At 30.7% G+C, this 25488-nt stretch overlaps 3 protein-coding genes and 1 long non-coding RNA gene across 4 annotated transcripts; 2 read left to right on the top strand and 2 right to left on the bottom strand.

The window, feature by feature from the left end:
- Window positions 1-528: 528 nt before the first annotated feature.
- Window positions 529-2497, top strand: LOC145957013 (uncharacterized). The gene is made up of 2 exons (XR_014433452.1): window positions 529-1259; window positions 2252-2497. It is a non-coding gene; the product is annotated as an uncharacterized LOC145957013 (long non-coding RNA).
- Window positions 2498-7859: 5362 nt separating this feature from the next.
- On the top strand, window positions 7860-10295 carry LOC109802442 (Photosystem II reaction center PsbP family protein). The gene is made up of 10 exons (XM_020363816.3): window positions 7860-8016; window positions 8087-8144; window positions 8235-8350; window positions 8688-8753; window positions 8841-8921; window positions 9029-9111; window positions 9216-9291; window positions 9632-9750; window positions 9825-9869; window positions 10011-10295. The coding sequence occupies exons 1-10, from the start codon at window positions 7941-7943 to the stop codon at window positions 10035-10037; spliced, it is 747 nt and encodes a 248-aa protein (XP_020219405.1). The 5' UTR covers window positions 7860-7940; the 3' UTR covers window positions 10038-10295.
- A 736-nt stretch (window positions 10296-11031) lies between these two features.
- Window positions 11032-14562, bottom strand: SWI3B (switch subunit 3). The gene is made up of 5 exons (XM_083073900.1): window positions 13927-14562; window positions 12887-13312; window positions 12293-12428; window positions 11454-11584; window positions 11032-11364 (listed from the first exon to the last, which is right to left on the bottom strand). Exons 1-5 carry the CDS (start codon window positions 14500-14502, stop codon window positions 11173-11175), a joined length of 1461 nt encoding a protein of 486 aa, XP_082930026.1. The 5' UTR covers window positions 14503-14562; the 3' UTR covers window positions 11032-11172.
- A 2009-nt stretch (window positions 14563-16571) lies between these two features.
- LOC109802064 (RNA-binding (RRM/RBD/RNP motifs) family protein) lies at window positions 16572-21565 on the bottom strand. The gene is made up of 8 exons (XM_020363272.3): window positions 20558-21565; window positions 20265-20385; window positions 19587-19716; window positions 19026-19062; window positions 18697-18934; window positions 18011-18121; window positions 17828-17926; window positions 16572-17115 (listed from the first exon to the last, which is right to left on the bottom strand). Exons 1-6 carry the CDS (start codon window positions 20786-20788, stop codon window positions 18024-18026), a joined length of 855 nt encoding a protein of 284 aa, XP_020218861.1. The 5' UTR covers window positions 20789-21565; the 3' UTR covers window positions 16572-17115; window positions 17828-17926; window positions 18011-18023.
- Window positions 21566-25488: the final 3923 nt, after the last annotated feature.

Genomic DNA, 25488 nt, shown 5'->3' with positions numbered 1-25488 from the left:
TGAATTTTGTTGTAGTGAACCTTTAATGTGAATAATATCAAATAAAATGTTGAATAATTTTAATTTTTAAAAATTACAATCAATGACTGCAATAACCACAAGTATTTCAATATTATTTTAGAAGTATTGAGTGAATTTCGAAAAAAAAAATTAAAATATTTTTATTTTTTGGATGAATCATATTTATATTTTTATTTGTATATAACGTTGGTGCAGAACTTTTTTACACAACGTCTAATAAAATTTGTTTATTTCATCGCATCGTCTTGCTCATTAATATGTTACATATGCGTGATGAATTTCTATTTTTATTGTAATTTACTAAAAATTCATATAAATTGAACCCTTATTTTTGTTTGTAGTTCTTGTAATGTTTTTATTTTTTTAAAAAAATAAAGATCTTGAAAGTTTATACATATAAGGCATTGTTAGATGTGGTATTGTAACGTTGTGTTGTAAGTTCTATGTTTTATTTTAAATTTTAATATTTAATTGATTTATGTTGATGTGATGTTTTAATATTTTAAATTTTAAAGGATAAAAAAAATTTAAGAGTTATTTTTAAAGTTGTTTTGTGTTAAGATCAAAGTTGACCTAAAACAAAGGAATGTATATAAAGTTTTTTTGATAATTTAAAATTCAAAAATTCATTTTTCAAGGTTTAATAGAGAAGTTTTTAGAGAGATAAACTTTAGACCCGAAAGAGACCTTCCTCTCTTTTTAACTTCATAGAAGTGTTCTAATCCTTCCCTAAAGCAAAGTTATGGTACTAGCTAAGTTGAGATTCAAAGCACAGGTGTAATATCCCAAATTTTATTAAATAAAACAAGTTATTTTGATTTTAAATATTTATTGAGATTATTAGAAGGTTTATCATATTTTTATTTACGTATTTTACTATTTACATATACGTATTTTACTATTCACATATACGTATTTATGTATTTATGAATAGTAAATATATTATTATTTTAATGAATAGTAAATATAATAATATTTTAATAAAAAGTATATATGATTAGAATGCCAATCATTCGAAGGAAATACGTAAGCCCTTACGTAAGTTTTCAAATAATTATATTAATATTAAATTATATTATATAATATTATGAATAGTAACTTAAGAATTGTTATAAATAAGAGACGGAGGTTTTGAAAAAAATGATACAATCGAAGTGGAAATTTAGAGAGAAAGATAGAGGGAGAGAGAGAATCCAAAAGAGGAGGTTCTGCTCAAGTTGTAACTCTTGTTTATCTAGGTAAGGGGGAGGAGAACCTTATCTTTTTAAAATTTTATATACTATTATGTGTAATTATTTATGCATTTATTTGATTATATTTATTTAGTGGGGTGCCCCTAACCTCACTATATTTATATATTTATTCAGTGAGGTGTTTCTAACCTCACTATATTTATATATTTATTCAGTGAGGTGTTTCTAACCTCACTATATTTATATATTTATTCAGTGAGGTGTTCCTAACTTCACTATATTTATATATTTATTCAGTAAGGTGTTTCTAACTGCACTATATTTATATATTTATTCAGTGAGGTGTTCTTAACCTCATTTAACTACTTAACTTTTAATTACAATGTTTATTTATGTTATTATTATATTTATTCAGTGAGGTGTTCCTAACCTCATCTAACTACTTAACTTTTAATTACTATGTTATTGTTATATTTATTCAGTGAGGTGTTCCTAACCTCATCTAACTATTTAACTTTTAATTATTATGTTTATTTATTTACGTTATTATTTAGTGGGGTGTTTCTAACCTCATATATTTGTTTAACCTTTAATTACTATTACTTATTCTATGATTATTCTTAAATCTATTTTGAGTAATTTTTTATGATTAATATAATTTGTTAAAATGTCTTTTACTCATTTTAAAGATAATTAATACTCTATGGCCATAGACGATAAAGTTTGAATTATTTGTAGCTGGAGGTTTAACCTTGGGGATTTAAATGAGTAAGAAATGGAGGTGGAATATCTTTTGGTTGGTATTATAATGATGCTCATTTATCCTGACTAGTCACTACAAGTATAATTCAAATTTTATTGTATCAAGAAAATCTAATATTTAATCTGTATAAATATATATTTATATATATATATATATGTTAAAATTTTATACATAAATAATTATGTTTATTCGTTCGAATTATTGTATTTATTGGATATTGTTCTTACTCTTTTCTTTTCTTTGTTTTTTTTTTAATTAAATATATTATAAATAGATGGATCAACTTGAGATTCCAGATCATTTTGCTGTTATTGTTACTGCTGTCCTACATGGAAGGAAATTGGAATACGGAGGCTATTTGATGGATCTGTTATAACTTTACTTGTCAATCATATTATTTTAATTGTAATTTTCTTTCCGTTATGAATATATATATTGTATTAATAGAGTAAGGAAAATGAATAATGTGTAAAATAATACGTTATTCTAAATATTTTAGAACGATATGTTATGTATTAAATTCACAAGATATTCTTTTCTTTACTTTTATTTTTATTAAATAAATATATAGATATTGTTAATGATATAATTGCGAAAATATTATAATTTTATATTGTATAATTTGGGTATTAGAATTAGGCGTTACAACAGGAGCTAAAAATCAGATATCAAAGTTGTTGTATGATGAGTTTTCGCTGAGTTTCATTCTTCATCATTCTTTTTCTCTTTCATTGTTTTTGGAGGATTGAAGTGAGGGAAACTTGTAGTTTAATCTTCTTGTGTTGTATATGTTGATTTTGCTGTAATGATCATGTTATGGATAACATTGATGTTAAATTTGAAAGATTGAATCTTGGTGTTGGTTTTCTTGGTGTTTGGAAAAAGAATTGATGATCTCGAGTTGTACTATTATTGCATGATATAAATCTTTCAATTTATAAGTTGTATGACGCAAGTAAATGATGAATTTTGAGTTGCATGCATGATTTATGAAGTATGTGGAAAGGATTCTAAGTGAGAAGTTAGATTTTTGTGGGTGAGAACCCTATTCTCGCCCAATGAGAGTTTATGGTACCCAATGCGCATTCTTGAGCTAAAGAACAACTGCTCAGAATCATAGTCTTGCTCAGCGATAGAAGTGCCACCCAACAAGGAAATGATTATATGGCTAAACATGTCCAATAAGACATATCACGCCCAACGAAAGGACCAATAAAAGATCCTAATCACCTAATTACATATAGTTTCCCAACAAAAAGACCCACATGGGGTTTCTAATCACTTAGCGAACTCTTAGCCACCCAACGACAAGCTCTAAAGGAGTTTGGTTGCTCGATGAGCCAAAAGCACGCCCAACGATGAAAGTCACAAAGAGCTTTCTTCACTAAGCGAGAGTAATGTCACTTAGCGAGGAGTTCCGGAGAGCTTAAATCACCCAACAAGGATTCTATTTTCCTTGGATTCTTTTGTTTTAAGTTTTAAATCTCTATGTTGAAGTTGAAAGTTGATCTATTATAAAGATATGTTGTATTATGTTGCTATGATTTATGAGTCATGCTGTAGAAAGATGAAAATAAAAGTATGTTAAGTTATTTAAGTTAAAATTGGATATATTCCAAGTGTTATGTAAGTTGTGTTGAATATTTTGAGGTGTTGTGTTGAGCTGAATTGTGTTGTGATGTGCATGATGCATGTAGTTAAGCTGTGTTGTAAACTTAGAACTAGAGGAGAGAGTGTTGTTTTTTTAAAGTTGAAATATCTCACTGTGTGAATATGCGTTGTGGTACTCTAAGGACCCAATGTTAAAAAACCTTTCATGAGATAGTTGGCCCTTGAAGTGGAGTGTTGTTTCTCTTTTAAGTTCTTAGTTCATATCATATGGGGCAAGGTCAAGTCATATCAATTTATAAGTGACCAAATCGAATAAGGTATGAAGTTGATGGGTAAAATCCTTAATTGATTATTAAAAAAATGCATAGCATTTGGAGGGTAGTTGACAATTTAATTACATATATACTTAGTTGATGCATACTAGTGTCGTGATAGACCTGCACCTGTTGTTCTATTCTTGACAGTGATACTTGACTTTCTTAATTTAGGTGGCAAAGTTTGAGAAATCAATGTTGTGTTGAAAATGGATTCATATCCAAATGTTGTGTTGTATGGCCTACAAATGATAGGTTTGACCTTAAGGCTCACCTGTGTTGTAAGAAATTTTTTAGTTGAAATATATGACAATGCATAAAGCTATTATGTTGTTAAGATGTTGTACAAATATGTTGATAAGCTATATAATGTGCTGCTATGTTGCAAAGTGGTAAATTTGTTGAAAATTATATGTATTGTTGAATGTTGTGTAGCAAAGTTATGGAGTTGTGTTAAACCATCAAAGTGCTACATTTTAGGATATTATTCATTGATGTTTTGTCTTAAGTTATTATTATTTCTTTGGCAATAATTTACTCTCTTTTTTTTCATTAAGTGTGCGGAAAAAGGAAAATGTCAAATTTAAGTGAAATGTGTGCAATTAAATAGTAGATCAAGTAGAAACACGTTGATGTCAAGAAGCACGATCGTGCTTACCAACAAACATGACTATGGTTGACCAATAAAGCACGTTGTTGGTGTCTCCCTCCATGTGTTGTGAAGCACAACCATTCTTACTAATATGCATAGTCGTGCTTAGCTAACTAAGCATGCTCGTGCTCCCTCTATTCTACACTAGAGAATGTCATAAGCACGATCGTGCTTAGAAATTTGTCCCTGATTTTTTGACTATAAATAGAGATGTATAGACACATTGTTTTTTTATCCATTTTTTGTCTAGTTTTCACTCATTTTTAGTTTTAGTTTCTCTTATAATTTCTTTTCTCTATTATTTGTTATTGAAATTCTGTAAAAGACTAAAGGCCAAACCTTCGGAGAAGGATTTTTCTTATCACGATTAATTCTTTTCTTTTGTTTATTGGGTTTTAGCAGAATGTGTGGCTAGTTCTCTTATTATAGGATTGTGATGTAATTGTTCCTTGTGAACTCCCAATGATGAGTTCATGAATTGTTTGTTAATTTTTGAATTATTTTAGAAAAGTATTTATTATCTTAGTTCATTAGAAGTGCATGATCAAACTCTTTTAATTAACTAAAACCTAAAATATTTGAATTCTAAAAATTGACATGATCAAGTTGTTTTCTTAATTACTAATTAGATTAATTATTTAATTTGTTTCTACGCGCATCTACTTTGTTTTTATAATAAAACTCTTATAATCAATTTGGATTTTTCTTAAGATGAAGACCGTTAACTTTTTGGAACTATAGGGTTGTTAACAATTTCATAAGTAAAATGGATAACATTACTTATTAATTTATGAATTTTATTTTTAGGGATCGAGACCAATAAGTCGTAACTCTTGAACTTTTATCTCTGAATTTCAACAACAATTTTTCTAATATTTGTTCTTAATCACTATTCCCTTCAATTCAATTTCTATTTCTTCAAATTGTTTAAAAATCAAGAATAAGTTGGTAATTGTTTGAATCCGACTCTCTGGGTTCGATATCTGGACTTTGTCCATTATTTTACTACTACGATAAGGTATGATTGCCTTTAAGTGCATTTTAGACACAACAAGTTGTGAAGTTGTGTTCATGTTATGAAGACACTTATATGGCTAGTATATGACTTCTATACATTATGTTGTTTTCTTTGCATACAAGCTTATCCTTATTTTTTCATGTTGTTAAATTGCAATGATCATATTATTATGGAAGTATGATAGGATTAGGTCAGAAGACGAGCATGATGTTGTGTCATGTTGGTAATGACTTATTTTGATGGAGGTTGTTCTTAAATAACTAGTTGTTACTTGATCGACAACTTAGGACTTTTATATTTTGTAGTTTGATATTTGTAGGTATGTCTACACGATTATGTTGTAATCCCACTAAGGGATTTTTATGTTTTCAATTATTTACTCTTATACATATATAATGTTGCATGAATATCCATGTACTACTTACATGAAGATCCTAGGTTAGATGATTGTTATGTTTTTCGTTGCTAAATCGTTGAGTTGTATTAAATGTAGAGACCTATTAAGTAGTTATATTGTATCATATCACCATAGTCGACTCAATAGTGAAGGATAAATTAAAATAAATAGTGTATTAAGTTCAAAATCTAATACCATTACTATAATTTCGATGAAAAAAAATAATACTTACATTTATACCAATTTTTAAGTTATACTTTATCCATGAACCCATTCTCATTGTGTTGGTATTTACCAATTACAAATATTTTTTGCAGTACCTATATGATTTGAGTAAAATTGTAATTCATACACAATAATGTCATTGATACTACATAAGGATTCGTTTGGACCAAGTTAGCGCAACCTTTTTTTTTTGTAAAGATAAGAAAGATTACAAAGATGGTCACAATGAAGATTAAACCTAGGTCCTCATGCTTCTAATTACTTTAACCCCTCCTCACCTAACTACTAGGCTAACCCTAGTGGTCAAGTTAGCGCAGCCTAAATCTATTTATGAGACAAGTTTTATAGAACAAAGTTAAAATGACTCACATTTAATTCGGACACAAAATATAGACTACAGGTTCTATAGTTCATGACATGACTTTTCCTATCACAACCACCATAACACATGGGCTTCCACCAACATTGCTACCAATGCCACCACCATCAAAAGCAGCACTACTATGATTGTTCTCCTATCATCGCTGCTATTTTCACTTTCACTCTCCTTAAATTAATAAAATTCAAATTTGAAAATTAGTTATATTTAAATTTTAAAGTAAAAACCATTCGGAAAGGAGATGAAAAGAATATCCAGTATTATTTTATCATATAAATTGAGGCGATTTTATATACGATTAAAAAAATGAAAGATGTATTCATATTTTTTTTTGACAGCAGGTGTCAATTTCTTTTAAAACTTTATAGAGTATCGATATAATTCATTTTTTTTTAAGTTATATACTCAATTTTGTTTTAATATATTTTAGTGTTCTTATTCCATATTAATATTTCAATAAAAAAATTATGTAGATACTTTATTTTAAATCTCAAATATTTGTTATTTGTAAAACATAAATATGTTAAAATGTCAAATTACTAACGGAAGTCAAGAATTTTAGAAATTAAGAGTTTTGAAATTGTTCCTTAAATATTTTGTTTAAATATGTTAATTTTAAATTTTAAATCTTAAATTCTTAATTTAGATAAAATAATTTAAATTTCATCATGAGTAAAATTGATTTATATATATATACTAAAATTTTAAGATTAAATTTTACAAAACTAAAATTTAGTCAATTTTTAAATATTTAATAATTCTAAAGAATTAATATTAGATAATATTTAATAAATTTAAAATAAATTTAAATATTCAATAAATAAAAGAATTATTGACTTTTTTTTTATATCAATTTTAGAAGTGAGAAAAGGAAGATAGGAGGAAAAAAATTTCTTCAGATTCTTACTTTTTAGGAGGATTTAAGATTTTACAATATTAAAAAAATTTATAAATATTTAAATTTCAAATTCTTTGTAATTTTTTTATTCAAACAAAACATTTTACCTCAAAGTATTTGCTATTTTAAAAAAATTAAATTACTCTATTAAAATCTCCATCTAAATACACTCTAACATCTTAAAAATATATCTTGCCTAAAGAATATAGTTGAAAAACATTTTTAAAATATAAAAAAAATGAAAGCTAAAGTCATCAAGGAATTGTGATGAATTAAATTAAAAAAAAAGTGTAATTAATTTCTTTTTGCAAGTTAAAAGAAAGTGTATTGTCATAAGACTCAACCAATAAAAATTGAGTCATAATTTATTTTAAAACTCCTATGGAAAAAATACCGAAAAATGTATGGAATAGAATTAACTTAAAAAAATAGAAATGGAGGCAGAGAAAGAGAAGCTGATCTGAAAGGAATGGCGTCCATTTGTTGTGTGCATATGCGAATGCGACCAACACTTTGCAACTTCACAGCCTCTAAGGCCGACAAAGGTCCTCCCAATAACCTCATTTCTCATGTTCTTCAATATCAGTGTTTGATTTCGCTGAGGTTTTTCTTCAGGTCCCCCACCTCCCATAACCTTCCATTTGGAGCATCATAAAACAACACCATGTTCACTGTAAGATTGCAACTATGACTTTATGCTTCTCAATTCCTATCATTTCTCATCTTTCATGCATGCACAAACAACATGGTTATTATGTTTCAGTTCTTCCATCCAAGAAGGACGCGCGGTTAATAGGAGACAACTTTTTCTTCACGCCGCAGTAGCAGTAGCTGCATTTGCAGTCCCACCTACTGTCTCAAATTCATTGGCACTCAATGGTAATTGCTATTATGGATTTACAAATAAATGATGTTTCCTTGTACTCTAACTTTGTCTTATAACTCATTCTTAAAAGTTAATTCATAAGATAAGGACTATATCTCACTTATATACACTTTTTTAATCATATAGTGATATGAGATATCTAGCGCTCTTAACTTCAATGATTAAGCATATGTGGATATGGTCTGATAATGAATTGGTAATGGGTGGTCTAGATCCAACTACAATAACCACTGGAATAGGCTTGATACTATCTTTTAATTTATGAGTTTGATCCTGATTCAATCCTAAAAATCGTACATTCAATTTCAAGATGTGTGTTTTGAATCCCAGATGTGCCTGAGGATGTTCGTATCTACACTGACGATGAGAACAAGTTCAAGATTGAGATTCCCCAAGGTGAATTGAATTGCAAGTTTTGAAGTAAAACCATCATTCAATTTCAGTTGCTTAAATTGTATACTTGTGTTTTTGTGGCTGGATCAGAGTGGCAAGTAGGAACAGGAGAATCTAATGGCTTGAAATCGGTAACTGCTTTCTACCCAACAGATGCGTCCAATTCCAATGGTATTCTCAGAGTCTACTTTTTGTCAATTTGTATTTCTGATTATTTGTTTCTTCATCAATTATTATTTAACTGTACAAAGTTAATTGCTAACAGTTTGTTGCTTCAGTGAGCGTTGTGATCACAGGGCTGGGACCGGATTTCACTAGGATGGAATCCTTTGGCAAAGTTGACGAGTTTGCTCAGACTCTAGTGTGATTCCATGATTAGATTGAACTATTATTTGAAGGTTCTCTTTCTTTCTGTTCCTACTTATGCTAAAAATTTTCCCTATTTGCTTAAAATGAATTCAACAGGTTAGTGGGCTTGACAGAAGCTGGCAAAGACCCCCAGGTGTGGCTGCTAAACTCATAGATTGTAAATCATCTAAAGGTGACTACTCATACCTTCGTTATGGTATAGGTTATAAGATTGTAAGGCAAGTATTCATGTTGTAAAACTGTTTACTTCTTTCTTAATTAAGTATACTCTAAACATGAAAATGTGTAGAAAGTAGAAACCACTCTTAATACCACTCATGCTGACAACAGGAAATTTAAATAAAATGTCCATAAATGATCTAAACTATGACGTATCAAATGTAAATATGTTTTAGATTCCTACTCATACTCCTAAGATGTGTTTAATAAGACAGAGAAAGACTTCCCCAAATGCTAAAATCTTGGGAAATATGGAAGTTTCAGTGCTTAATTTAATTCAAACAATGGTTCAGGGATTTATTACATCGAGTATTCGCTGCAAAATCCTGGAGAGAGTCGTAGATATTTATATTCAGCTATTGGGATGGCATCAAATGGTTGGTATAATAGGCTATATACGGTGACAGGACAGGTTTGTGGCCTCATCGCAAGATATACTGCATCATCCGAGTGTAAGTTCAGCCTAATTCTATTTATTTCGTGCAGTTTTTGGAAGAGGAAACGGACAAGTATGCTTCACAAATTCAGAAGGTGAATTATTTTTTGTTATTTGACAGAACAAGGTTATGATGATCCAAGATATCTAACTTAGGCCATAATGCAGCCTTGGTCGTTGAAGTGGATTCTAAGTTTTGTATGGAAATTAATTCAGCTTCCACTTGGTTTCTGCAGGTAGTTGCATCATTTAAGTTCATATGACGAAAATGGTCGTGAAGAGGGAGAATTTTTCTCACAGCCCTTCATCTTTTCCTGGCATTGTTCTTAAGCTAGAAATGCTAGATCAGACTGGTATTTTTTTGGATTCATAGATCAGACTGGTATTTTAAATACCAAGATATTTGCTTCAAATTTGTTGAATCAGTGTAATATCTTGGTGGCGACCATGTCTGAACAAAATGACATTTCCTTTCAAAATTATCTACCTTTCTGAACATAATGGAATACTCCTTTCCTTCATGTCTTATATGTGTAACCTTCATTGAATATGCTTATTAATCAAGCGTTCGGTAGCAATCGTGTGGTCGGGTTCCTATCTCACATGTCTGATTTGCAATTCTTTTAGTTACAATTTATTAATGAATTTTACGAGATAATAAAATGTTTTAAGAAATATATTAAATAATGTTACTAGTATTTTTAAAAATAATATTATCATTAAAAGTGCACATTTATCATACACGTATATGACATAAAACTATGTACCCTAAAGCTAAATATGTATCAAGATAATTTAACAATCAATGACATTAGATTTCAATCTCAAAACTAGCATTTTAAAAAATCAAAAAAAAGACTTAACCTCCTAAACTTTACTTCTATAAACAAATACTTCAGTTTTATCCTCATAGATCCTTAAGATTATGTCCTAACGAACAACAACTTCTCTATTATTTTCTCTCCACCTATCATATGGTGAGAAACTTTTTACTTGGTACTACAATTTTTTTCCTCTTTATTTTCTCTTCTCAATAGTTAGAAAAAGGGTAATTTTCTTTTATAATCACACATTTTCATTATACTTTTTTTTTTCTCCACATTTTTCTTTTACTTTTCTTCACAACCAAAAATGAAGGGAGAAATTGATAATTTTATCTCCTCAACTTTTCACTTTATTTTTTCTTTTCTTTTCATTTCCTACATTTTATCAACATATCCATTACCCTAGAAATGCATGTACAATTGGTTACAAAAATTAAAAAGACGCTCTACATCAAGAGTTGTATAAATATTGAACAAACAGTCCAACAGCAAAAGCAAATGGAGGGCATGTTAATTGAAATGGAAAATTGAATACATTCGCTAAGCCTAAATATCAGTAGCTAATTAAGACTTTTCAGTCACAGTTCATCTTTACATAATTGCCTTCTGGGCATTCTCCGGATTTTGGTGCCGATGATTTATGAAATAAAAGAGTAAGCTGATCAAGAAAAAACATGCTTTTAATTTGCTCCAGCTGCTGGCTTTCTTTTTCCATCAGAAGATCTAAATCTTCAAAATGAAGAAGCTTGTCTTGGATATTTTTCATCTACAAAACAGAATATCCAATATTTAGCAAGGAATTTTAAACTCGGGAAATGCAGACGCCATCAAATTAAACCTTGACATGTGACAGACCTGAACTTTTATAATCTCGGAAATTCCTTTTTCCACATCTAACTCTTCCTTCTCAAGCTGTATATTTGCATGCAATCGCGATCCTTGAAATGAATCTGAAGTATTACCACCGTTTGATGTGATACCGGCATCTGCATAAAATATAAAGCAACAATTCTACTAAGAAATTGAGTTTAAAAACTATTTTCTCCACTTTCAATTCATGGAATCACATAAAACATAATAATTACATTAGAAAATAGAAGAAACTAACTGCTAAATATATGAAATTCCTATTAGTATATAATGTTCTTCTGCAGTTATTCAGAAAATCAACCACCGAGAAGAGGAAGTAACAAATTTGGTGCACTGATGGAGATGTTTCAAAAGATCAGTCACAAAGTTACATTCAGAAATCAGTAGTGCAATCTGGTTTGAAGAATTGAGTTCGAAACACAAAACAGGTAACGTAGAATTATTTCTAATTCGGTGCACCGATGGAGATGTTTACAAAAGATAAGTCACAAAGTTACATCAGAAATCAGTAGTGCAATATGGTACGAAGAAATGAAGTACAAAACACAAAACAGGTAACGTATTTCTCATGTATAATTATTTTAAAAATAATAAATTAAAATGTTAAAATAACAAACATTTAATTCTATCCCGCTAATTGTGGAAACTCTCCTCGTCTCCAATAAAAGCTTAAAGAAACAATCTCATCGAGCAAGTTCTGAACTTTTCGTTTGATGGAGCAACCATTGCAAACACTTTCAAAATTTTCAGATTTTCGAAACTTTCTTACAATACTCTAAAACATTAAGCTGTGTTAAATTTGAATGTAGAGTTTTTGTTCTTACCTTGCAGCAATGCATTCCTCGGAAATGACCGATAACTTATTCTAGTTGCTTTGTAAACCTCAGACAGAGTTGTCAATGCAGCTTGAGCAGCAGCTTGTGCAACTTCTGGCCCTGCCAAGGCAGACAGGAAAGCAGCCTGCAAGAGTTTGAATAAAAAGTGTTTATATATAATATATTATAGTAAAGACACACTAAGACTATTAAGAGATCCTTCTTCATTGGGTAGTTCAGCTATCATGAACCATGTTAAAAATTTAACCATACCTCAGTATACTACTTTACATGGTTAAATTTTTATTAAAAAATTCTTCATCCTCCTGTGCATTTTATTTTTATTTGCATACAACTTAATTTTTTATACATCTACAGTTGATATATATCAAATATTTCAACTACTATGCAGCTTCCTCTATTTGCCGCCAAGGCTACCTGGTATGTGATATAATGGATTGTTGACCAAACTAACTGTTAAGATATAGCCATTAGAGAGAAATTCAGAGTGCAGTTCATGGTTCTTTATTGGCTACATTCAATACAATTAAATTCCATTTTTGTCATTTCATGAAGAATAATTTAAAGAAAGCAAGAAAGAACCTGAGCCATAATAGGATTGCTAGCATCAGCAAGAGGTGTGAGACGCATTCTCTTACTAGGTTCAGCAGAGGCAACGCTATCCAATTCAGATTCAGCATCAGCATTAGTTACCCTCTTTAACTGATTACAACCATCATCAGTGCCATTGCCGGCAGGGTGTTGTTGATAATGCAGGAATTGATCCGCAAAGGGAAGCTTCAAAAAATGAGCAACACACTCCTTCTCAGTTCTGCCAGCAACATGCTGAGAAACCTTCTTCCAGTCATCACCAAAATGCGTAATAGCTTCCAGAAGATTCGTGATCTCCTTTTCAGACCAATCCGTCTTTGTCTCCTCGCTTATCTCCACTCGCCTAAAATCCGATGAATTCACACCGACTCTATAATTGCCGCGAACGTAACACCTCGCACAAAGAGTCAAATCATACTGCACAAAGATCAAACTCCCTCTATCAAATGCTGGACAAAACTTAAATATTGTTGTTTAGGTATATTTGGAGAAATTATTATATGGTTCAGGATCACCATGGTCATCTTCCCGAGACACAGTTTTGACTGCATGTCAGGTAGAAACTAGTCAAGACCATGAATACATGGTAATATGGGACCATACAATAATTTATTATATTTTTGGTCTTATTTTCTAATAAGAATTGAAGTTTCTACTTAACCTTCTATCTAAAAACTTTTAGGAAAAAAAATTGAAATAAACTTCTTCATAAGTTAAAATTAGGTTAAACATAAACAAATTTGCAAAGGCTCTTTCCTATTAAATTCTCATGCATAAGCTAATTTTAGTTTGGAGAAGCATATTTCATTTTTCTTTCTTAATTCTTATTCTTTTCACCTATGGGTACTTGGAGAAGTTTACCTAAATATGCTCATATTATTTCTCATGCAAGTACTTTTGGACAAATTTCCCAAACAAGCTCATATGTGAATTAGAAAATTAAAACTCCAATTCTAATTAGCTAATAACACCAAATGTGTTGAACTTAATATAAGTTTTGTGGAAACAAAAAAGGAAAGAGAAAAGGTGACCTTGTCACAAGCGAAACAAGCAATGGTGCAGACAGCTTTGCAGCCACTGCAGAGTCTCTTGGAGGTTTCTTTGGCAGGAGCAGAAGAAGATTCGGTGGAGTTGGAAGCAGAATCGGGCTTGGTCTCTCTGTCGTCCCACTTCAAGGGTTTGGCGAGCGAGGAAGAGGGGTGGTAATTGATCAAACCCCAAGTTTCGAGGAAATCGAAGACTCTGCGGATGGAACCGACGTCTCCGACGAGCGTTTTGCGGACATCGGTGAAGGTGATTTTTCGGGTGGGATTGTATCTGAAGTACTTAACGATGGAATTCCTGTAGTACTTGTAAACCCTAGGGGTTTTCGACGCCGATTCGAAGAACTCCGGGAGAAGACGCACCTCGCATTCGTGAATCGAATCCCATGAGAACCATCGAGAGTAGCTCGGGACCACGATTACGTTCGCGTCCGCGGATGCTTTTGAATCGGACAATGGCGCCTCCGGCTTCGCAGCAGACGCAGCCGGTGGTGCCGGCGGCGGCGGTGGCTTGGGAGGAAGCGGAGGCGTTTCGGCAGAGGAAGGGGAAGCTTCGGTGGCCATCAATTTAGCACTTTGTATGTATGTATGATTTTGAACTAACCCAATCACAACTAAACGGATCTTCACGGATAAATAAACAGTCAACTTTTTTTTTTCTTTCTTTCTTTTGAATAATAAACATTTGGTGAATAATCTATATATATAATATCTATAATATATAATAAAAAGAATCATTCTATTATATACACATTTTTAAACAATTTTATTCTTAAAATTTGTAATTAAAAAAAATAATATTAAAAATTAATTATTTTTATAAAAATAAAATTTAAACTCAAAATTTTTAAATTTGAAAATCAATTAATCTATAAACATCGATAATTTTTAAACATTTTTATTAAATTAAAATATAAAGATAAAAAGTGTTTCCTTCTTACTAATTTATTATGAAATAGATATAAAAATTTGTAATCGTTTTTAAATCTTAATTTTCAATAGACCATTATGTCCCTTGAATGTGAAAAAAAATTCTAATACTATTTTTTAATAATTATTTATAATCATCTAATATCTCGTCTGTATGACTATTAAAAATAGTAATACCTCGACCTCTCTAGTAAATATAACATATTTGTTCACTCTTTATATTCTTTTTTAATGTATATATGGATACTAGATTCTTTATATATTATGAAATTTTTATTTAATATTTTTAAAATGGGTTCTAAATGAAAATTTTGTGATATTTGAACAGATTAAATAAATAAAAGAAACTAACAAATGAATCATTTAATAATAAAATTATTTTATGGATCATTTTAGAAGAAAAAAAATAAAAATGAAGAGACAGCTAACAATATTTGTGAATTTTAAAAACAATAACTCATCTCGTTTAATTTAATTTTTTTTATCATTAAATAAGTTTATAAAAAAAACTCATTACTCGTAATATTTAGAAAAATAATCATATTATTGGTATTTTTTTAATAATTTTAGTTGCACATGTAGGGATCTGTGTGTATACATATATTTCAAAAATAAATATAAAAAAAATTACTCAAAACTATATATATATTCTTGCTGTAGATTTTGTTCTCACAATACATATTTTAGTATGAGGCCACATTAAGGAAATTAATCTTATATGAAAGTAAAATGATTGTGTTTAAGTCATACAATCATATATAATATTCAATATTTAATATCATAAGACCATTTAAAAGTCTCATGACTTTTGAAAAATTAACATGATTTGTTTGTTTTAATTTTGACCATGCATAATAAAATTCAATGGTTAATTTTCATTTTTCTCAACTAAAAAATATCTTCCAATTAAATATATTTCTAACTTATCATAATATAAAGAAACACTCTATTTTTATTTTTTTTTAATCAATGATATTGATATAAAGTATACATCACCAAAAATAGTAATTAGTCTTTTTCGAGAATTGCAAATGTACATATGATAGGTATTCTCCTCCTAACATAAATTTATTTCATACTTAAAATTATAATTCAAACCTTGAACAACTTCATTAAAAAAACACATGTCATTACCACTTGTGAGATGCTATATTATTACTTTACCTTTGTTTAGAGCATGTAAGAGTAAATGAAATTTTTTTATAAAAAAAATCATCATCATTATCGCAATAATTGAAGTGATAAAAATCCAGTTTCAGAAATTGTAATTGTATGAAGTTGATTTTGATTAAAACTCAGTTTGAATTAAACTAAATTATATATGAACTAGTTTATAATAAAATTTAATATGGAATTCCTTAATTGAACACAATTTCATCTAGTTATATTCGAACATTAAAAAATATTCCCAGTGTATTGTAGGGAATAAGAGTGATATTATTTGAAACGATATTAAATATAGCAAAAGAGTTGGCAAGCATTTTAAATATCCAACTCATTATCAATATTCTAAAAGATGAATCCAGATACACAAGAGAGCGAGAATGAGAATCAGGAAGGTTCGCGAGGAAACTAACTCTAAATGTTTTTGATACGGCTCCAACTCGGAATCAGATTCAAATTCTAGATGCTAAATTACTATAATTCTTTAGTAAGGACCAATCAGAAAAATACTTGGAATAATATCAATTATAGATGGCACCTTGACGAAAATGTTGAAAATTAATTCAAGAAAATGTTGAACATGTGATGTGACTCCGTGATGAATGACGGTAATATAACACTAAAGAACCACTGCAATCCTCTCTAATGGAATATACTGATGGTTCTACCCTGCATGATCGGCAGGTTCTTAAAATCATAAAATTACACCCCGTGGTCTTCTGGTAGAACCCCTGACAACTACTATGCACAAATCACATTCAATGTGATGGACCATCCATCGACACACAATTCACCAACATTGACAACTATCTACAAACTCAATGCTGGACAAGACTACAAAGAATCATATTTTGATTCAAACGTGATTTTCTTTTTTACAGAAGTTTATTCCTACATGGCTGCAAGAAACCTATTCCAGCACCCATTGATCCAATACTACCGCCACTCTCCCTGAGTACAGGTAGTACTAGGTATAAATACACTAGTGTAAATGTCCAAATGGAAAACCAGCCCGCACATTCCAGTTTCCTTCGCCATCTGGAGCGACTCAGACACAACTTGGTGAGCATGACTATATATGACCTGCACATCATAAAATTTGTTAAGAGATACACATCAACTGAAATATATTATAGTTGGCGGTGCCAACGTTTTCAACTTCAGACCAACAACACAACAATCCATTTAGGAAAACGGATTGCATACACTATACACTTTGGAAGAGCAAATATAAAACCTTTATACCGTGTGTGCAAACAGGACCCAATAGAATGCCAAAATAAAATATAGCAGACAACAAATGTGTGAATTGGACATCAATAAACACGGGAAGATAATGCCGACATGAAATTTAACAGAAGGTAAAATCAACTTTGAGAAATCTTGCGACCACTAAATTTCTTGTTTTTCCGAAAATTATAACTGGGGCTAATTTTACCAGGTCGTACAGCAGGAAATGAGACAAGAAGAATTTGAGTTCGGCTCGTCCATTTTTAACTCAGGTCATGGCTCACTCATTGATATGAGGCAAATTTTCAAGCAGATGCTCAGCCAGAGTTGGGACTGTGAGCTAGCTTTTTGAGCTCAATTGTGTTCGTTCAACTAAATAGGCTTACAAGTTACAACTTAAAATTAACCATAGTAATTTCAAAGATCCATATTCCATAATAATTTTTAAAAAAATATGTATTTGATATTCTTGGCTTGCTAACCAGAAAGAGTTTTGAAATGTCATGTAAAGTTTAACTCATTTCATCCATTATCATTAAGGCAACATAAAACAAAGCAATGATACCTCTAGAATGCAAAATAATTAACTTGCAAGGCTAGATTGGAAGCCCGCCACTCAAGTAGCAGTTCCGCTGCTCTTAGTCCTGCTGCAAACTAAGGATACCTGGTGGACCATAGTACTTTCAAAACATAAGTTCATGTAGGCAAAAAAGACCAGCACAGCAAGATGCAAGGAAAAATAACCCACCTTATTCGCCCCCTCACCCAGCTGTTTGGTCAGGACCACTACCTTGCATAAACTGGGAAGAAGGAGCAGGAACAATAAATTGTGGTTGGCCAGGAACTGGTGCAGCAATTCCTGAAAAAGTCAACACTATCAAATCCCATCACATCCTTTCACATAGAACCTAAAGAAGTCTTTCTCTCAAACCCCATTAATAATCAAGGGATTAAGCATGGATGCTTCAGTGCCTCATTCTACATTTTAACATATAAATAATACCCATCAGAACTCTTAATTTACCTATAAACTATTGCATTGTCTCAGCGCTCCAAATTCCTACTGCCTAAAACTGGGTAGAATAACTAAAATTGCATAAATATGTGCAGGACAATACATCAACAGCTGAAACTTCAATTCATTATTGGCATATGAATACCAATTAAAAATTAAATGGTCTCATGCTTAAGAAATTTCCGCTTAATGTTAGTTCCTATATATATGAGCACTGAATACCCATCAAATATGCATGCTGATATGCAAAATCATAGATCAGATATGAATTTCTGCACTCCTTCAATCACAAAAAAAAATTAGGCAGCATGAATTAAATTCAGAAATGTGACAAGTACAAGTAAAACACACGTTCAAAAGGCAACAAACGGGCAGATCCCGAGTCATAAATAGAAAATCTTCAGGGCAGACAACTGTACCACTAGGATATGAAGCTTGAATCGCAGGCATGGGTGAAGTTGTTATGGCATTAACATTGGATCCACCATAGGGTACAATCTGATGACCTGGTACTGTATAACCCTGCATTGCGGAATAACCATGACCACTAGGGATAGCCTGACCCAATTGTCCATAAGGATAAATAGTTGTATTCACTGCCCCAGGCACTCCATATATCTGAAGGTACTGTTGCCCCATATATGGGTTGTACAGACTCTATTAGACAAGATCGAAGGAGTTGAAAAAGTCAGCAGTGCACAAACAACACTAACATTCTTCCAAAAACAATCAAGAAAACTAATTTGACCTGTGGGTAGACGTACTCAGGTCCATATGTCGTATACCTGCAAAGATAAAAACAACCACATATAATGTTGAAAAGATCACCTCTATAGCATGATTCTGGTGTAATACATCCTGATGCACAATTCAAATGTAGTTAGGAACACCTCACACGCATGAAGATAAATACAACAAACAATTACTAGTTTATTACATCTAATTGATATAGGTTTCTTACATACAACAAAACAAGAAAAAAACCAAATCTCTCAGGATTCTCCTTTTCCTAATTAAACACTACAGCAGAGATGCTGTGTGTTGTGATAAGTAGGTGTAGATACCATAAAAAGAAAGGGGGAAAAGGGATTGGTCGGTGGTCCTTGCAAGGATGTGCACATTATTGACCTTAGTGGCCTTCCCCATCGTTTAACATTCAACAATAATGACATATGAGTTGATAATGAGTAAAGATACAGCAAAGATGCACGTAGGTATAAAAGATATAACGAAGAAGAAAGATAATATTATTTTAGCAGTAAAAACAAATCTTCAAATCAAATGTTTGCAACAACAAGATCCCACTTACCCATAAGGAGGGTAAACCAATCCTTGTTGATAGTTGTAGGAAAGCGGTTGCTGGTAGCCAAAACCTCCAACATAAGCACCACGGGGTGGTTGCAAACTCCCGACATAAGGGGAGGCAGGTCTTATCCGTCCTATAAAAGAAAAAAGAAGCAAGCACAAAAAAGCAGTCTGAGTAGAAAGAGTAAGGTAGAATGCTTATGCTAGTTGCAGACTAACATTGTTTGGGCTTAACACAGTTGTTGAAGCTAAACAAACACAATGATTATTAAAGATAAATCATAAATAGCAAGCCAAGATGTTACTAGACCAAGCAGACAGCATCAAGATTAACAATTTTTTTTTTCTTCAAAAAAAGGTGGTCCATAAGAGTCAGAAGATGACTTTAGGGCAATAATGAAAGTACTAAACACTCAGGGGCACAAGCACTCGACCTCTTTCTATCACTGCCAGTGACTTTATCTCAATAACAGAGGCACGCCAATGTGGGATTCCGATGACAATTAAATAATACCAACAACAGCAAACGACAATGATGATGACGTCAGTGACAAGAGCCAGTGGTCAATGTAAATACCCGACATGACAATTAAATTTTAGAGCGCAGATTTGCATAACAACAAAAGTAGCATTGCATTGTTAAATTTGATCGTGGAGTAGGAAGATGAATTAGGTAGAATACCATAAGGCAGAGGCCGTGGTCGACCAAGTGAAGCCAAGTTACAATTGGCCCTTCTTCCATCAATAACGGGTGTTGGATCAGCACACGCTCTCCTTGCAGCCTCGGGATCCCGGAAAGTCACCTATACCCTCCAATTCCATGCAGGTGAGATGGAAACCAAGTCATTCTATAGTAAAAGTAACGCAATCCCAATCACACAAACCAACAAAAGTTTTCATTTTGAATGACAACAAGTTGGCGTGTTGTGTAGTGGCAGCGCCAGCGGGTAACAATGGAATAAAAAAGATACTCACGAAACCATAGCCCTTGGATCGGCCGGTGTTCTTATCGGTGATGACGACGGCCTCCAGAATCTCGCCGAACTGCTCGAAGTACCGGCGCATGGTCTCGCTCTGAGTCTCCCAGGCCAATCCTCCGACGAAGACCTTCGTGTAAGTCGTGTCTCCGAACTGAGAATTCAATAACTGAAACCCCGAACTCGAACTCGATCCCGAACTCGGACCCTGGATCGCTTGGTATGCCATTCACAACGACCACTATTCTCCACCACACGCACCCACAGGGGAAAATCAATCACACAATGAATACGCAAATAACGATGAATTCGGATTGGCGAGGATAGGATAGGGTTCTAGGACATCATAAGAGAAAGGCAGAAAGAAGGGTTGTGCGTGCGTGTGGTGTAGGAAGAAAAAACTAAGAGAGAGAGAGAAGCAGTGAAGATTTAGAAGAAATATACTGGGAATCAGAGGAAGTAGAGAGAGAGAGAGAGAGAGAGAAGAGATCGAAAAGCAGAGTGGGAAGGGACTAAACCTAAGGAATTAAAAGTGGAAAAGAAAAGGGGTTTAAATAAAAAAATTTTTAAAAAAAAAAAAAAAAAGGAAGGAAAAACCCTAGAATTGAGGTAGGGAAAGAGAATTGGAAAAGGTGGGTGGTGGGATAGAGTGGTAGAGTGATTGGTGTGGTGTGGGGTAGGTGAGAGTAAAAAGAATCTGGGATAGTTGTAGAAGTATGCAACAGTGGGAGTGAATCGAGGGTGAAGGAGGGGGGAAAAAGGAAAATGGAAAATAGAAAAAGAGGGTTTTGGGTAATCAATTATGGTTGTTGTTGTTGTTGATGTTGATGATGATGTGGGTTGACAGGGTGGAGAGATGAAGGGGGAGAGTGAGACTCTTTCATTCCAATCTGAATGAAATTGAAAACGAAGAGGAACAACGGCGAGAAAGAGAATAAAAAAGGAAAAGTTGAGGCTGCCTTGGTTTTCGACATTTCTCACTTCTCAACCCAACCGGACACCCTCAGATGCTGCTCGCCCCGGTCCCACACACTTCCCCCTTTCTTTTCTCTTTCTATTTTAATGTTTTCCAGACTTTTTTTTTATTTTTATTTTTTATAAAAACATTTTAAAACTATTTTTTTTATATCATAAATATAAGAATGAATAAGATCATTAGATCAACAACATATTCCACTTAACACTTATTTTTATTAATAAAAAATTATTAAATATAAGAGAGTCATTAATTAAGATGTCGAACTCACTAAATTATATATTTTTCAATAAACTTCAATGAATTAAAATAAAGAGTATGACAGAAAATATATTATTAGTATGTCTCATATAATAGTCTATATCTTTTTTTTTTCTTTTCAGTCCATCTTGTAAAAATAAAGTGATACTTCAAATTATAATTTCATGTTCAAATTATGAATAGAACTTAATCTTTAATTAAGAAGCATAAAGACTAAACAACTTTGATGACAAGTATATATAAAATATATTTAAAATAATAGATTAAACAATATTAATATCATTTTCATGTATACAAGATTATTAATAAAATTTTGGATTAGCATTTTTGTTAGTTAAACATATTTGTTAAAAAAATATATTTAAATTTTGTTATAATTATTTAATTTGTGATATTAATTAAATAATATGACTTGCCACATTAGTATAATCTCTTGTCACAATTATATTTATTCATTTACAATTCTTGAATTTAAAATCTTGTTTAAAATAAAGGATTCAATTTTACTTGGATTAACTATTTAGTGTATGTTTGAAAATAATTCAACACTCACTGAATGAACCTCTACCACTTTTCAATACAAAAAACTAAAACAAGTATAGTATTGTATTTCAATTACCATCAACCTAACTACAATGCGTATACATCATTATTGTTTTAATTTTAACAGTAATTTTAGTCTTTGGATTTTGACTTATAGTTTCTTTAATCTATAATAAAAAGAATTATTTTATTTGGTGTCTATTTTTTTCTTTCACATTTTACACTCAATAATTACAAGTAACTTCTTATGATTATACAATTTACACCAATAACAAAATGGATTATCTCATTTAATGTCCATGTTTCTCACTTGAAGATATTTATTGTTTTCTCTTTGTTTTTAACAAAAGCTGGTAGTGTCTTTCTTTTCATTAATTTTTATAATGAATATATTTTAATAAATTTATAATTATTCAAATATTTTATCTAACAATTAAAAAAATATAACATCTTTATGATATATTACTAATTTATATAAACTTGCAAACTAAAATCTTAAAATTTACAGAAAATTTATATTTTTTAATTTTTTATAAGATAATGATATTTTACACTTTTATTATTTTTTTATCAATTATTATTTTAAACTTTGAAATGAAAAAACAATTGATTTTTAAAATTATGAAAACTAAATATATATTTATATTATATTTTTTATTTATAAAATTATGATAACAATAACATTTATTATAAACTTTAATACTTATGTGATATAATATAAAGGAACTTCAAATTTTATTTTTAAAGGATTAGATAAAAAAAAAACACTTAAATTTTATTAAAATCGTGATGGTATCATATTAGTTAACATTTGTTTTGTATTTATCCATTGAAAAAAAGCGCACGCGGTTGTGACACGGATTGATGGAATGCTGTATCTCCGTAGAAACTGTTGGTGACTTGTGAGCAAAGCTTTCTTGCACTAACGAACTTATGAAAGTCCGTTTAATTATTTGGACAAAAAATAAATAAATAAAGACACTTTTAAATCCACAATTATCCAAAATCCGAGTTACATAAAATTTAACCAAACACAAGGCTCAATTAAGTGTGTATAGATATGATAAGTAATCTTTTACTTGTAAATAATATCTAAATCTATTTTGATTTTTATAAAAAATATTTAACTTGATCAAATATAAATACGCATATAAATAATATCTGATTTATTAAATCAGATATAAAAACAGGATGGATATATAGATATTTATTTCATATTTATATACATTTTAAATTTTTTAAAATTTAATTTAATTTTTAAAAAATTACTTAATATTTATATAATTATTATTTTATTTTAAATTTATGTTAAATAAAATTTAAATAATATAATTTTATAATTATTATTCTATGTTAAAATTATTATTATTTGATAATTAAAAAAATATTTTATTAATTTTTAGGCATATATGATTATATTTAATATCTAACATAGATAAAAATGTGAACATGAATTTTATACCTGTTAAATATGAAAATAAAAACAAGTATAGAGTACAAGAACAATAATGAGATATAATGAAACACATATCCACTTTATTTTCATCCCTGATTAAAAGTAAATTTACATAAATTGAATTAGTGTCTCATTCTTATGTGAGAACACATACCAAATTGTATTTTGAATAACACTTTTATAATAAAAAAATAGACAATTAAAAAAGTAATTTCAAAATTTTTACATTTGAAAATGTGTTAATAAATCTAAAGTTATTACTTAATAAAATATTTAATAACAAAAAATAAGTTAAATTATAAAATCTATTATATGAGGGTTTTTTATTGCAACTTGTACCAATGAGTTAAACTCACTTTTACGTCATTTAATATTTTAATTCAATAATTTTACCCCCAAAATATATTTATTAGATCAAAAGTTTGATTTATATATTATATTTTATAATTTTTTATACTTTTTAAAATATTTAATATTTTATATTTTATATGATTATTTAATTTAATTATAATTATCATATATATATATAATGATATTTCTTTAAAGATTGTCCTTATACCCATCAGATTTGAGTACAGATAGGAATTGTCACTAGAACAATAATGTCTTGCTCTTTTATTGAGAATTTGGTCAACTTTATACTTACAAGTAATGACATCATCTGGTTCATATATTAGTAAGCATAATGTTAACACTTGAATGTTATGTTCAATAATCAAAACTTACACACCTTATGTTTATAGTATGGTTAGATCTACAATATAGGAATGCATTTGTAACGACCCAGCTGGTCACTACACACCGCACAACACACTAGAAACACCACACAGAAAGGAACAAGTGTATACATATAGGGTCTAGAATATATACATATACATGATCCAAGTCTGGATAGAGTTAAAGTGTACAAAATACAACAAGAGGCTACTACACTAAGTAGCTAAACATCAAAAGATCCTAGAAGATCAACTCCGTCTGCCAGCTATAGACTCACCATCAGCCACCAACCTATCCCTGCTCTGCTCCCATAGATAGTATGATCATCGCAGTCCAAACCACATGGAGACAACAAAGGGTAAGCTAGTGAAAAGAATCAGCATACATATGTGAAATATGAAGGATAAACAATTACAGCTATCAACACATCGATTCAGCTTAAAATACACCACAGCATTCAGCAATATCAGCACCGCAAAGCAGCAATATCAGCACTGCATAGCAACAATAACAGCACCACACTAGTAGCTATAACAGCACCACATAATGGCAATAACAGCACCGCCTTAGCGGCTATAACAACACCACAATAGTGGCTAATAACAGCACCGACATAGCGACTAGAAACAGCACAACAATAGTGGTCATACACAGCATACAGCTCAGCATTATACAGCACAACCAAACAGCTCACAGCACAGCACAGCAAATCAGCATACAACACGACTAAGTAGTATTCAACACAGCTTACTACTCACAACTCAGCTCATCATTCTAGAGCACATCAATATTATAAATCAGCATTTAAAATCATCAATAACAGCCCAGCTCAGCACAACAATATACATCTATTACAGCTTAACATCATCTTTCAGCATTAACATATAGTCAGCACAACATATTCATCAATTTCAGCTTAATTCAGCATAAAACAACATCTATCAACAATTTCAGCAAGGTTTAACAACTATCAACA

The sequence above is a fragment of the Cajanus cajan genome, chromosome 4, assembly GCF_000230855.2.
Source record: "Cajanus cajan strain Asha chromosome 4, NIPB_CcT2T_4, whole genome shotgun sequence".
NCBI classification, from domain to species: Eukaryota; Viridiplantae; Streptophyta; class Magnoliopsida; order Fabales; family Fabaceae; genus Cajanus; species Cajanus cajan.
Note: the sequence above shows the minus strand (reverse complement) of the source record. Positions and strands in the feature narration are given on the sequence as shown.